The sequence below is a fragment of the Telmatherina bonti genome (assembly GCF_933228915.1).
Source record: "Telmatherina bonti genome assembly, chromosome: 7".
NCBI classification, from domain to species: Eukaryota; Metazoa; Chordata; class Actinopteri; order Atheriniformes; family Telmatherinidae; genus Telmatherina; species Telmatherina bonti.
In genome coordinates, this window is record NC_136625.1 from 5,207,827 (window position 1) to 5,223,134 (window position 15,308).

The following is a 15,308-nucleotide window of genomic DNA, read 5'->3' on the forward strand; positions in this document are numbered from 1 at the left end:
CATAGGTCAGACCCTACGTAGACCAGACTCTACATAGATCAGACTCTACGTACACTAGACTCTACATAGACCAGGCTCTACATAGGTCAGACCCTACGTAGACCAGACTCTACATAGATCAGACCCTATGTAGACCAGACCCTACGTAGACCAGACTCTACATAGATCAGACCCTATGTAGACCAGACTCTACATAGACCAGACTCTACGTAGAGTAGACTCTACATAGATCAGACCCTACGTAGACCAGACTCTACATAGATCAGACCCTATGTAGACCAGACCCTACGTAGACCAGACTCTAAATAGATCAGACCCTATGTAGACCAGACTCTACATAGGTCAGACTCTACATAGACCAGACCCTACATAGACCAGACTCTACGTAGACAAGACTCTACATAGATCAGACCCTATGTAGACCAGACTCTACATAGACCAGACTCTACATAGATCAGACTCTACATAGATCAGACTCTACATAGATCAGACTCTACATAGATCAGACCCTACGTAGACCAGACTCGACATAGATCAGACCCTACGTAGACCAGACTCGACATAGATCAGACCCAACGTAGACCAGACTCTACATAGATCAGACCCTACGTAGACCAGACTCTACATAGATCAGACCCTATGTAGACCAGACCCTACATAGACCAGACTCTACATAGATCAGACTCTACATAGATCAGACTCTACATAGATCAGACTCTACGTAGATCAGACTCTACGTAGACCAGACCCTACGTAGACCAGACCCTACATAGACCAGACTCTACATAGACCAGACTCTACATAGACCAGACTCTACATAGATCAGACTCTACATAGATCAGACTCTACATAGATCAGACTCTACATAGACCAGACCCTACGTAGACCAGACTCTACATAGATCAGACTCTACATAGATCAGACTCTACATAGATCAGACTCTACGTAGATCAGACTCTACGTAGATCAGACTCTACGTAGACCAGACCCTACGTAGACCAGACTCTACATAGATCAGACTCTACATAGATCAGACTCTACATAGATCAGACTCTACGTAGATCAGACCATTGTGACGTTTTCCTTTGCTAAAACCTCAGCAGAAGAAGAAACAGATGTCCCCGCCCACTCAGACGGTAGTGGTAAACTGCGTGTGTTTATTTCTACCCCCCCCCCAGCTTCAGTCTTACATAAACAAACGGGGCGGCTCTCCTACCGGACTCTCTCCTCTCTGGTTCCGGTCCATCTCTTCGGACTCTGCTGATCCTCCGTGACAGTGAACTGATGAAACCGCTGACGGACGGCACTCTGTGCTCTGCATCTGACCCCGCCCCCCGTAGCGGGGCCTTCTCGGGGTCGCTGCCGGCCCCGGGCTCTGACAGGGACCGGAGGAAAGGCAGGATCCTGCGCACCGAGCCGGGTCGGGTGGACCCTTCAGGAACCAGGGAGGCAGATGTCCTCCACTCATATCTGTCCATCAGCTGCTCAGTCGCCAGCTGACCTTCCCACCTCCTCCAAGCCTTTCTGTAGCGGTGCCAGTGGTACTGGCGGGGGCCCTGGACCGGGCCCTCAGTAGGAGCTCCGCCTCCACTCATGGTCGAGCGAACAGTAGCTTCCTCCAGGCGGCGAGCAGACGGAGGCCGACACAGCTGGTTGGGCGACAGATGTGCTCCAACAGGGTCATACTAACCCGGCGGCAGGTTCTGATCTGACGGACGGGACTCGTCAGCCCGTCCTCATGCTGTCGCCTCGCCGTTTCTCAACAGGCTGAGCTCGTCTTCCTGAGAGGAAGTCGGCCGTCAGACGAAGACAGAGTTGTGTTTCAGCCCGGCCAATCAGGTTGCAGCAGCCGTGAAACCAGCAGACTGTGGTTTCCCCAGTGGAAACTGAAACTGCTCTCAGTTCAGACCGTGTTCCTGAACGCCTCGGGGGTCCGTTGGACTCATCAGAACCGCCGCAGGAGAGGGTCCAGGTCTCATCTTCACATTGTGTTCAGGAAGTTTAGGACGGTAAAAACCCGGAACGTTTCCCGGTTCGGTTCCGTTTCACTCGTCACAACGATGACACATTTATGGACCGTAGAAAATCTGAGCTTCAGTTTTTACCTCCAACCGGCTGCAACGGAAAAAAGCTCCAAAAAGTTCCAGAAAGGCGCCGTCCGGTCCAAACAGAAACTAGAGAAGACGAGGATGATGATGATGATGAGGAAGAGGAAGATGGTGATGATGATGAGGAAGAGGATGATGATGATGATGATGAGGAAGAGGAAGAGGATGATGATGATGAGGAAGAGGATGATGATGATGATGATGAGGAAGAGGAAGATGATGATGAGGAAGAGGAAGATGATGATGAGGATGAGGAAGATGATGATGATGATGAGGAAGAGGAAGATGATGATGAGGAAGAGGAAGATGATGATGAGGAAGAGGAAGAGGATGATGATGATGATGAAACGTTCCAAGCTGTGAACCATGTGAAGCTCGGCAAGGCTGCGATGCTTTCTGGCCTCATAAATATTCATGAGATCACCGCATAAGCCCCTCCCTCTTCTGCTTCACCTGGAGAGATCCTCCAGAGATGAAAACTGGAAACAACACCTCACCATCCTCTTCATCAGCATTTCTTCATCATACTGACGCACAGCATGAACCTCTGCCAGTCGTCTTCCTCGTCCAAAAGCTGCCGTGTGATTGGCTGATATGTGTGTAAACAGGAAGTAGAACATGTGGAGCTGATGAAGTAGACAGTTCTGTCTGTCTGTGTCTGTGTGTGTGTGTGTGTGTGTGTGCGTGTGTGTGTGTGTGTGTGTGCTCGTGTGTGTGTGTGTGTGTGTGTGTGTGCGTGTGTGTGTGTGTGCGTGTGTGTGTGTGTGTGTGCTTGTGTGCGTGTGTGTGCTTGTGTGCTTGTGTGCGTGTGTGTGTGTGTGTGTGTGCTTGTGTGCGTGTGTGTGTGTGTGTGTGTGTGTGCTTGTGTGCGTGTGTGTGCTTGTGTGCTTGTGTGCGTGTGTGTGTGTGTGTGTGTGCTTGTGTGCGTGTGTGTGTGTGTGTGTGTGTGTGCTTGTGTGCGTGTGTGTGCTTGTGTGCTTGTGTGTGTGTGTGTGCTTGTGTGTGTGTGTGTGTGTGTGCTTGTGTGCGTGTGTGTGCTTGTGTGCTTGTGTGTGTGTGTGTGTGTGTGTGTGTGTGCTTGTGTGCGTGTGTGTGCTTGTGTGTGTGTGTGTGTGTGTGTGTGTGAAAGAGAGAAGCAGGATTTCCAGCTCGTTTATCTGAGGAACAAAATGTTTTCATGAACACATTTTATTCTTTATGGTCGCCATGACGACCTTTTTGTTTTTAATCCTGAAATTTATCAGAAAACCTGAAAAGATTCTGATTGTTTCAGGTTTGAGGTTTCTTCCTCTGCGGGAAACCAGATGAAAAGCAGAAGTCGCTTCACAGAAACACGTACAGAATCCCAGCTGAAGTGAAGTGACTCTGGCTGGACCAGGTCCTGCTGGTCTGGGTGGACCAGGTCCTGGTGGTCTGGCTGGACCAGGTCCTGGTGGTCTGGCTGGACCAGGTCCTGGTGGTCTGGCTGGACCAGGTCCTGTCCTGGTGGTCTGGCTGGACCAGGTCCTGTCCTGGTGGTCTGGCTGGACCAGGTCCTGGTGGTCTGGCTGGACCAGGTCCTGGTGGTCTGGCTGGACCAGGTCCTGGTGGTCTGGCTGGACCAGGTCCTGTCCTGGTGGTCTGGCTGGACCAGGTCCTGGTGGTCTGGCTGGACCAGGTCCTGGTGGACTGGGTGGACCAGGTCCTGGTGGTCTGGCTGGACCAGGTCCTGGTGGTCTGGCTGGACCAGGTCCTGGTGGTCTGGGTGGACCAGGTCCTGGTGGTCTGGCTGGACCAGGTCCTGTCCTGGTGGTCTGGCTGGACCAGGTCCTGGTGGTCTGGCTGGACCAGGTCCTGGTGGACTGGGTGGACCAGGTCCTGGTGGTCTGGCTGGACCAGGTCCTGGTGGTCTGGGTAGACCAGGTCCTGGTGGTCTGGCTGGACCAGGTCCTGGTGGTCTGGCTGGACCAGGTCCTGGTGGTCTGGCTGGACCAGGTCCTGGTGGTCTGGCTGGACCAGGTCCTGGTGGACTGGGTGGACCAGGTCCTGGTGGTCTGGCTGGACCAGGTCCTGGTGGTCTGGCTGGACCAGGTCCTGGTGGTCTGGCTGGACCAGGTCCTGGTGGTCTGGGTGGATCAGGGTTAGTTTTCTGGCCGTCTTGTTCAGGGTTTTCGTTGTGAAAATGTGAAAGTAGGAGGAGGAAATGTTTCTTCTTCTCCTCCTTCTAAACAGCAGAGGATCCGGTGAAATCCAGAACCGGAACCGGAAGTTCCTGCAGATGAAGGATCTGTGGAGAAGCTGGAAAAGATCCAGCCGGGTTTCTTCTTCCTTCCAGACATTTGTCTCTCAGCTGCAAACACCATCAAATATTAAAGATGTGGAAGCAGCAGCTCTCCCAGTTCTCCCAGTAAACCCACAGCGTGACCCACATATCAGCGAGCGGCGGCTGTCCGAGAAGACGCTGCATCTGGGTCACGGCTAAGACCCGCCAGGATAAGCCGAGGAGTTCACCAGGAAGCCGCTACGTCCCACGCTGAGGACGGTCCACAAACGCAGCGTCACGACTGAATAAAGGAGAAACTGAAAGAAATCCGAAAAATGTTTCTTAAAAAAAATCAAACTCCGACACGAGAAGAAGCTCTGATCCACGGAATGAAAAATGGTGCACTGTCCCTTTAAATGTGTTTTCTCTGCAGGATATGTCTCCAACAAGCAGCAGCCTGAAAGGTAAAGCCAAAACCTGCAGTTCCCTTCGCATCCACTAGAGGCTCCAGAGCAAATCTCCATAGACAGTAATAGGCAGTAATAAACATGTTTACAGCAGGAATAAACATGTTTACAGCAGGAATAAACATGTTTACAGTAGAAATAAACATGTTTACAGCAGGAATAAACATGTTTACAGCAGGAATAAACATGTTTACAGCAGGAATAAACATGTTTACAGCAGAAATAAACACGTTTACAGCAGGGATAAACACGTTTACAGCAGGAATAAACATGTTTACAGCAGAAATAAACACGTTTACAGCAGGAATAAACACGTTTACAGCAGGAATAAACATGTTTACAGCAGGAATAAACATGTTTACAGCAGGAATAAACACATTTACAGTAGAAATAAACATGTTTACAGCAGAAATAAACACGTTTACAGCAGGAATAAACATGTTTACAGCAGGAATAAACATGTTTACAGCAGAAATAAACACGTTTACAGCAGGAATAAACATGTTTACAGCAGGAATAAACATGTTTACAGCAGGAATAAACATGTTTACAGCAGGAATAAACACATTTACAGTAGAAATAAACATGTTTACAGCAGAAATAAACACGTTTACAGCAGGAATAAACATGTTTACAGCAGGAATAAACATGTTTACAGTAGAAATAAACATGTTTACAGCCTGGTATAAAAGTCCATTTTAGGTTTAATAGGTCAGGTTTACCTTCATGACAACTGTGAAGGGAGTGAATTTTTTTCTAACTCGCCCATTTAAAAGTAATTTAATCTCAAAGTTCGGGATATTTAGGGGCGTGTCCTTTTGATTGACAGGTACCCGATCTCCCGCTTCAAGTCAGAAGAACGTAGAACAACCGCTGTTTTTAGCCGGTTAACAACGTGACTTAGCTTTAGCCCGCTTACCTCCGTTAGCTGGTTAGCTCCTGATATCTCTGGGTTAGCTCGGTTAGCTCTTAGCTACAGAAAACTCGGAGTTCACTCGATGTCAATCATCCACCATGACGCTCACAGCCGCCCTCTCAGCTCCACCTCTTTGCACATATTTGTATTTTCCAGGCGAGACGACACGCATGCCCCTGCCAAGATGGTGATGGTAGGAACCGCCCACCGAGCTTCAATTCAGCTCCTCAGAAACCTACGGGTGACGCCATGTAAGTGGTGTAGGTGTGTGTGTGTGTGTGTGTGTGTGTGTGTGTGGTTGGAGCCAGAGAACCTGCGGTTACCGCGGCGAGTTAAAATCTGTTCTTTGCATATTTTCTGTCCAACATGTTCACAGCGAAGCAGCAGCTTCCTGGGAAAGCGTGACTTCACGCCGTCCTCTTCCTTTCCACTGTGCGTCGGATCCAATCCGCCCTGACAGGGAAGTGTACCTGCCCTCCCAGCACCGGGAACGCCGCCCACTCTGACCCCGAACATGGAATCTCACCAATTTCCTGGCTTTCCGCCCAGACGGAGGGAGTGCTGCTGCTGGAGAACAGCCAGAGATGGCAGAGCAGAGGGAAGTCGGTCAGGTGGAAAACCAGGAGAAGTTTCTGAACTCGCCTGGAGGGGTTAACCATCAAACCCTCAGACCTTCAGACCCTCAGACCTGAGACAACGTCTGGCATTCCAGATGGTTCTCCTTCAGTCTGGAAGCAAAATTAAAAAACGGCTCCAAAGTTGATTTTTCTCTGTTCTTTGATGTTTCTGAATAAATTCCTTCAGATAAGAGAGGCTAAAACCCGCCTGGACCAGACCGCCTGGACCGGACCGTCTGGACCAGACCGTCTGGACCAGACCGCCTGGACCAGACCGCCTGGACCAGACCGCCTGGACCGGACCGCCTGGACCGGACCGACTGGACCAGACCGCCTGGACCGGACCGTCTGGACCAGACCGCCTGGACCGGACCGCCTGGACCGGACCGCCTGGACCGGACCGACTGGACCGGACCGCCTGGACCGGACCGCCTGGACCGGACCGACTGGACCAGACCGCCTGGACCGGACCGTCTGGACCAGACCGTCTGGACCGGATGGCCTGGACCGGACCGCCTGGACCAGACCGCCTGGACCGGACCGCCTCGACCAGACCACCTGGACCGGACCGTTTGTACCAGACCGCCTGGACCGGACCGCCTCGACCAGACCGCCTGGACCAGACCGTCTGGACCGGATGGCCTGGACCGGACCATTTGTACCAGACCACCTGGACCGGACCGTTTGTACCAGACCGCCTGGACTGGACCGCCTGGACCAGACCGCCTGGACCGGACCGTCTGGACCAGACCGTCTGGACCGGATGGCCTGGACCGGACCGCCTGGACCAGACCGCCTGGACCGGACCGCCTCGACCAGACCACCTGGACCGGACCGTTTGTACCAGACCGCCTGGACCGGACCGCCTGGACCAGACCGCCTGGACCAGACCGCCTGGGCCTGCTTGGTCTGAGCCGACCTCCGCAGCAACGTTAACGTCTGACCTGCCGGATCTACTTTCTGCAGGTCGTTCTGCGTCGCATCCGCCTCGCCATGAATCCGTGGTCCACGTCATAGTTCTGGAAAATTCCTCATGCTTTTGTTGCTTAGTTGGCGGCCCTCGTTACGTCAGGAGCCGGCTGCCAGATTCCCCCCCACACCCGCTCCACTGGGTCTCAGATTCCAGCTTCCTGGGTGTTGTAGTTTAGACCGAGTCAAACTGGTTTGTTCCCACTTCAAACACGCAGTGGCGGCGCCGTAGAAACAAGTGGCGTTTCCAGGTGCAGAAACGATGATGGATTTATCACGAAGGGTCTGCTTCCCACCAACCCACCAGGAAGCTCCAGACTTCCCAGATTTTCCAGGTTTCCGTGGTGCAGAAGCTGCAGCTGATGGTTCTATAGTCCGGCCTCCAGGACCGCAGTCCTGCAGGTTCTCCTGAACCGGATCCAAGTTCTGCACCGTGACCAGTCGCTTCACCCAGGTGTGTTGGAGCAGGAAAACATGGAAAACCCTGCCGGGCCTGTTGGATCCTGATCCTGGAACCTTCGGTCTGAAAATGCTGAACTGTTCCTTTAAATCTGACTTTTCCATGTTGTCTGACATCACTTCCTGTTTGGAGTCAAACCGCGGCTGGCGATGACGTAACGCGTCGCCAGGTCCTCGCTCGGGATTGGTTGATCTGAAGCAGCCGCGATGCCTTCACTGACATCAGGTCACGCAGGAGTGTGAGCAGTAAGAAGCGCCTCTCGCCTGGCGGAGCTAAAAATAACCAGCAGCTAAAAACAGAGAGTCGTAAATCTGCTGCTGGACGGGGGAGGGGGGGTCAGGGGGGAGGGACGGGGGAGGGGGGGTCAGGAATCCGGGCTGGGAACACCTGCTGGGGGGCCGCTACACGGACACTTCAAAGACCAATGAACTTTCAGGAAGTTTTAACGTAAACAGAACGGGAGAATCTGGCGTTGCTTAGCAACCGAGCTCCACCAATCAGAGACAAGCCGGACCAGAAAGTTCTGGAAGATCCCACTGCAGGTTTCATCTGAACGTTCGGAGCGTCACGAGGAGGAAACCTTCGTTTTCCACAGTTTCCTCTTCGTCAGCACTCCGCCTCGCCGGCTGTTTACACTGGAGTAATCTGATTACTTCCTGTTGACGGCAGGATATCTGGTACAAACACAAACAGCAGCTTCCTCAGCCGGGGGGGCGGGTGTGTGTGTGTGTGTGTGTGTGGGGGGGGGGGGGGGGGGGCGTTCTCTCCACACATTCACAACTTTATTTAAACACATCTGGGCCAACAGCTTATGGGCCTGTAACCATGGCGACCAGAGCCTGTTGTTGTTTCAGAGGGAAATCCTGACCCCCCCCCCCCCGTCCGGCCTCGGAGGAACTTTCCACTTCCCCCCCGATCAGCCTCCATTGTCTGGATGCTTCTGCTGCAGCTTCGCTCTGAACCTGTTGCCTAGCAACACGACCACAAACAGTCTCCTCCCCAGGCACGAGGCTCCGCCCACAGACACAACCTCCTCAGCCAATTAGACGGAAGAAACTTTCATGTCGTGGCGGCCCAGACACTGTGAGCACCACATTCCCAACGAGGCCGCCGTCTTCCCATATGACGTCATCTCGCGCTGTGATGACATCATGTTGTTACGTAGCCGAGTCGCCACGGCGATCAGGTGGAGACGCCGCCTCCCAGCCGTGGATAAATTTATACTGGAACAGACTGAAGTTATAAATGAGGCAGGTTTCCTGGTCACTTCCTGTAAGACGCCGTCCAACAGGAAACAGGAAGTGCGCTGGAGTTCTCTCATCAGGATTAATTTATCCACATGTTTTCTCTCCGTCTGATCCGATCGGAGCGACGTCCTGCTGAGTTCCAGCGCCGGTTGGCTGCCGGCTTTAAGAGGCTTACAGACGCCTTTCTCCGCGCTGCCGATGCCTTCAGCTCTCATCACAGACCGTATGAAAGATGGACGGAGCCTCCGGCGGTTAAAGGTGAAGCAGAAGAACGTAAAACTGCAGTTCCCCCTTCATCCACTAGGGGCTGCAAAACAGCGAATCCCCATAGACTCCCATGTTAAAAAGACCAACTTCACAGCAGAAATAAACATGTTTACAGTAGAAATAAACATGTTTACATCAGTAATAAACATGTTTACAGCAGAAATAAACATGTTTACAGCAGGAATAAACATGTTTACAGCAGAAATAAACATGTTTACAGGAGAAATAAACATGTTTACACCAGTAATAAACATGTTTACAGCACAAATAAACATGTTTACACCAGGAATAAACATGTTTACACCAGTAATAAACATGTTTACAGCAGAAATAAACATGTTTACAGCAGAAATAAACATGTTTACACCAGTAATAAACATGTTTACAGCAGAAATAAACATGTTTACAGTAGAAATAAACATGTTTACACCTGTAATAAACATGTTTACAGCACAAATAAACATGTTTACACCAGTAATAAACATGTTTACAGCAGAAATAAACATGTTTACACCAGTAATAAACATGTTTACAGCAGAAATAAACATGTTTACAGCAGAAATAAACATGTTTACAGCAGAAATAAACACGTTTACAGCAGGAATAAACATGTTTGCAGCAGAAATAAACATGTTTACAGCAGAAATAAACATGTTTACATCCTGGTTCAAAAATCCATTTTAGGTTTAATAGGTCAGGTTTACCTTCATGACAACTGTGGGGGGAGTGAATTTTTTTCTAACTCGCCCATTTAAAAGTAATTTAATCTCAAAATTCGGCATATTTAGGGGCGTGTCCTTTTGATTGACAGGTACCCAATCTCCCGCTTCAAGTAAGAACGTAGAACAACCGCGGTTTATAGTCGGTTAACAACGTGACTTAGCTTTAGCCCGCTTACCTCCGTTAGCTGGTTAGCTCCTGTTATCTCCGGGTTAGCTCGGTTAGCTCTTAGCTACAGAAAGCACGGAGTTCGCTCGATGTCAATCATCCACCATGACGCTCACAGCCCCCCTCTCAGCTCCACCTCTTTGCCCATATTTGTGTTTTCCGGGCGAGACGACGCGCATGCCCCTGCCAAGATGGTGATGGTAGGAACCGCCCACCGAGCTTCAATTCAGCTCTTCAGAAACCTACGGGTGACGCCATGTAAGTGGTGTAGGTGTGTGTGTGTGTGTGTGTGTGTGTGCGTGTGTGTGTGTGTGTGGTTGGAGCCAGAGAACCTGCACCTTTTTTTCTGTTAACCTACAGGTGACGTCACGGAGGCTCCTCCCATCTTTTATATACAGTCTGTGCTCTCACTAATAGTTTCCCTCGGCTTCCTGTCTGCGTGCTAAGCTAGGCTACGTTCTGTGGGTTCCACCGTCGGTTCTCTAATAAAACAAAGAACTTCTTTTAAAAACACACAAAACATTCATCACCAAACCTCAGTTTCCCCGATTATTTTCAATTTAAAGGAAAAACGTCTTGAAAACTGTGAAATCTGAAATAAACGGAAGCGAAGAACCTTGAATGCAGCACGAGGAACATGGTGGAGAACCGGGGAACGTCTCGGTTCTTTCACAGAACCATAAAAACAACTGAAGAAGAAGTGGCTGAGATGAGATGAAGGGATGTTTGCTCTGTTTACAACCTAAATATCTCCATGACAACGGAGCCATCATCGTGGCCAACGTTCCGAACAACGTCCACCTCCGGTAACGCAACTTCCTGCTGCAGGTGCAACGGTGAAAACATTCCCCCCTCAAACAGCTTCCTGCTGCCGTTTAGCGGTGCAGCAGTGAAAACGGTCCCCCTCAAACAGCTTCCTGCTGCCGTTCAGCGGTGCAGCAGTGAAAATGGTCCCCCTCAAACAGCTTCCTGCTGCCGTTCAGCGGTGCAGCAGTGAAAACGGTCCCCCTCAAACAGCTTCCTGCTGCCGTTTAGCGGTGCAGCAGTGAAAACGGTCCCCCTCAAACAGCTTCCTGCTGCCGTTCAGCGGTGCAGCAGTGAAAACGGTCCCCCTCAAACAGCTTCCTGCTGCCGTTTAGCGGTGCAGCAGTGAAAACGGTCCCCCTCAAACAGCTTCCTGCTGCCGTTTAGCGGTGCAGCAGTGAAAACGGTCCCCCTCAAACAGCTTCCTGCTGCCGTTCAGCGGTGCAGCAGTGAAAACGGTCCCCCTCAAACAGCTTCCTGCTGCCGTTCAGCGGTGCAGCAGTGAAAATGGTCCCCATACATCATGGAGAAGAAAATCGGCTTAATTTCAGTCCAAATCTGTCAGAAACGACGAACGAGGAATTTTCCTCATTTATAATAAAAGAAAACGTCTAAATGAGACAAAGTTCTGACCAATCAGGAGCCAGCGTGTGGGACAGCGTTCTCCTGCTGACACACACGCTGAAACACACACGTGGAACACAAACAGCTGGTCTGAACATTCCTACGGGATGAGGTGACCCTGAAGGCAGCGCAGCGGCAGCCAGGAATCCTGTCGGGTGATGTCACCGCCACAACGCGGCCAGTGACATCACAGAGTCTGAGGGGGGCGTCAGGGAGGCGTTCAGGGAGTGTGGGGGAAAAGATTTATACATGTCCTGTTTCTGGTTCAGTCCAAAACATCCTGGGTTTGCTGGAAACCCTCAGAGATCCGGATCCCGGTGATGTCGGACTCACAGACGTTCCCGACCAGAACCTGCTGCGGGAGCCGCTTTCTCCAACGGACGCTGAACGCATCACGCCAGAAAGACCTGCATCAGCTGGTGTCAGCTCATCACCACGGCAACGCCAGCATCACCCAAACCGGGTCACCCAGTTTCATCCTGATGACCCGCTCTGCTGACCTTTGACCTCTGCTGACCCAGACCCGCTCACAGACCCGAGTTTAGCAGGAAGACCCGGATGGGTCGGAACCATCCTCAGTCCTCATCTGGATCAGACTGGTTCTGATCTGGTTCGGAAAAGTCCGGAATTCCTTCACATCCAATCAGTTCTGGATTTAAATGGGTCCTGGTCTGGTTCTGATCCAGTTCTCAGTACACTCACTGATCTGGTTCTGATCCAGTTCTCAGTACACTTCCTGATCTGGTTCTGATCCAGTTCTCAGTAGCCACACTCCCTGATCTGGTTCTGATCCAGTTCTCAGTAGCCACACTCCCTGATCTGGTTCTGATCCAGTTCTCAGTAGCTACAATCCCTGATCTGGTTCTGATCCAGTTCTCAGTACACTCACTGATCTGGTTCTGATCCAGTTCTCAGTACACTCCCTGATCTGGTTCTGATCCAGTTCTCAGTACACTTCCTGATCTGGTTCTGATCCAGTTCTCAGTACACTCACTGATCTGGTTCTGATCCAGTTCTCAGTACACTTCCTGATCTGGTTCTGATCCAGTTCTCAGTAGCTACACTCCCTGATCTGGTTCTGATCCAGTTCTCAGTAGCCACACTCCCTGATCTGGTTCTGATCCAGTTCTCAGTAGCTACAATCCCTGATCTGGTTCTGATCCAGTTCTCAGTACACTCCCTGATCTGGTTCTGATCCAGTTCTCAGTAGCTACACTCCCTGATCTGGTTCTGATCCAGTTCTCAGTCCACTTCCTGATCTGGTTCTGATCCAGTTCTCAGTAGCCACAATCCCTGATCTGGTTCTGATCCAGTTCTCAGTAGCTACACTCCCTGATCTGGTTCTGATCCAGTTCTCAGTCCACTTCCTGATCTGGTTCTGATCCAGTTCTCAGTAGCTACACTCCCTGATCTGGTTCTGATCCAGTTCTCAGTAACTACACTCCCTGATCTGGTTCTGATCCAGTTCTCAGTCCACTCCCTGATCTGGTTCTGATCCAGTTCTCAGTAGCTACACTCCCTGATCTGGTTCTGATCCAGTTCTCAGTAACTACACTCCCTGATCTGGTTCTGATCCAGTTCTCAGTCCACTCCCTGATCTGGTTCTGATCCAGTTCTCAGTAGCTACACTCCCTGATCTGGTTCTGATCCAGTTCTCAGTAGCTACACTCCCTGATCTGGTTCTGATCCAGTTCTCAGTAGCTACACTCCCTGATCTGGTTCTGATCCAGTTCTCAGTAACTACACTCCCTGATCTGGTTCTGATCCAGTTCTCAGTCCACTTCCTGATCTGGTTCTGATCCAGTTCTCAGTCCACTTCCTGATCTGGTTCTGATCCAGTTCTCAGTAACTACACTCCCTGATCTGGTTCTGATCCAGTTCTCAGTCCACTTCCTGATCTGGTTCTGATCCAGTTCTCAGTAACTACACTCCCTGATCTGGTTCTGATCCAGTTCTCAGTCCACTTCCTGATCTGGTTCTGATCCAGTTCTCAGTAACTACACTCCCTGATCTGGTTCTGATCCAGTTCTCAGTAGCTACACTCCCTGATCTGGTTCTGATCCAGTTCCTGAACCAGTCTGACAGCAGGACCCAAATCCCGGTCTGGGACCGGCTGGGTCTACAGACCTTTTACCGGAACCGGGCCAGGTTCGGACCCACCCCGTCCCCCAGGTGTTTCTTACCGTAAACTCGGAGCCATCCCTGCAGCTGGGACACCGTGTCCGCCAGGATCCGGTCCACCAGGGGGTCCAGGAGACCCAGTCCTCCGTGCAGGGACTCCACGTCGCCGGCCACCGAGTCCGCGTCCATGTCCGGACGGGAAGAGCTGGTCCCGGTGCAGGAAGCGGTCCAGAAGAGTTGGTTCCGCCGGGGAAAGTGGGATTAGGAGTTGTGGGAAGTTCGGATCCGGCAGCGTGAGCAGCTAGCCCTTAGCGGTCCGGCAGCCCGGCAGACTGCCTCATTGTTCCGCTCTGCGGGTCTCAGAAGCGGGGAAACTTCCAGCGAAGCGCCGTCCAGGAGCAGCGGGACCCCGGAGGCTCCCTCCCCGGCAAACTGCCACCGCGGAGCGGCTGCTGGGACCTGTTGGAGCCGCTGGAAGACAGCGGAGCTCGGCGTGTCTCCGGGTCGTCCTCCCTGCTGATCCTGGTCCTGCCGGGCACGAGCCTGACCGGGCGCGCCGCCGCGTGTCAGCGCACCGGGAGCGCGCAGGGAAGTCTCGGTGAAGGACGGAAGAGTCGAGTTCAAAGACCGGATCACCGGAGTCCGGGTCTGCCAGGGAGGTCTGGAGGTCTAAGGTCTGAGGGTCTGGTGGGTCTGGAGGTCTAAGGTCTGAGGGTCTGGTGGGTCTGGAGGTCTAAGGTCTGAGGGTCTGGTGGGTCTGGACCCGTCTGGTGGGTCTGGAGGTCTAAGGTCTGAGGGTCTGGTGGGTCTGGAGGTCTAAGGTCTGAGGGTCTGGTGGTCTGGACCCGTCTGAGGGTCTGGTGGGTCTGGAGGTCTAAGGTCTGAGGGTCTGGTGGTCTGGACCCGTCTGAGGGTCTGGTGGGTCTGGAGGTCTAAGGTCTGAGGGTCTGGTGGTCTGGACCCGTCTGGAGGTCTCGTCTTCCTTTTGGGTTTTTTTTTTATTATTATTATTTTCATTCTTCTCAGTTAAACTTTTTTTTCTTTTTCTTTTATTTTACTTTATTTTTCTACTTTTTATTCCGGATTTTGTTTCCTTTTCATTCTTTAGTTTCTCTTTTCTTTCTTGTTTTTCTTTCCTTTTGCAGCTTCGTCTCATCCTGAACCTGCAGAACCGAAGCAGCTGGACCTCGGGACCACATCCTGAACCTGCAGAACCGAAGCAGCTGGACCTCGGGACCACATCCTGAACCTGCAGAACCGAAGCAGCTGGACCTCGGGACCACATCCTGAACCTGCAGAACCGAAGCAGCTGGACCTCGGGACCACATCCTGAACCTGCAGAACCGAAGCAGCTGGACCTCGGGACCACATCCTGAACCTGCAGAACCGAAGCAGCTGGACCTCGGGACCACATCCTGAACCAGATTAAATCTTTATTCTGAAGTTCTGGAGAAACTTGAGATCCAGGTTTCTCTGAGGAGGTCCTGGTTCTGCTGAGGATCTTTAAAAAGCTGGAGAGTTACTGACTCTGGTCCAGGACTCTGGACCAGGACTCTGGATCATGACTCTGGTCCAGGA

The 15,308-nt window shown here is 51.7% G+C and overlaps 1 protein-coding gene across 3 annotated transcripts in view; it reads right to left on the reverse strand.

The window, feature by feature from the left end:
- rasal2 (RAS protein activator like 2) overlaps positions 1 to 14,250 on the reverse strand; it is a 114,261-nt gene extending 100,011 nt beyond the window's left edge. For all 3 annotated transcript variants that reach the window (XM_079243522.1, XM_079243520.1, XM_079243521.1), the window contains exon 1: positions 13,793 to 14,250. In XM_079243522.1, coding sequence (XP_079099648.1) covers positions 13,793 to 13,919 — 127 coding nt within the window. In that variant the 5' untranslated portion in view covers positions 13,920 to 14,250. The remainder of the gene's footprint in view (positions 1 to 13,792) is intronic.
- Positions 14,251 to 15,308: the final 1,058 nt, after the last annotated feature.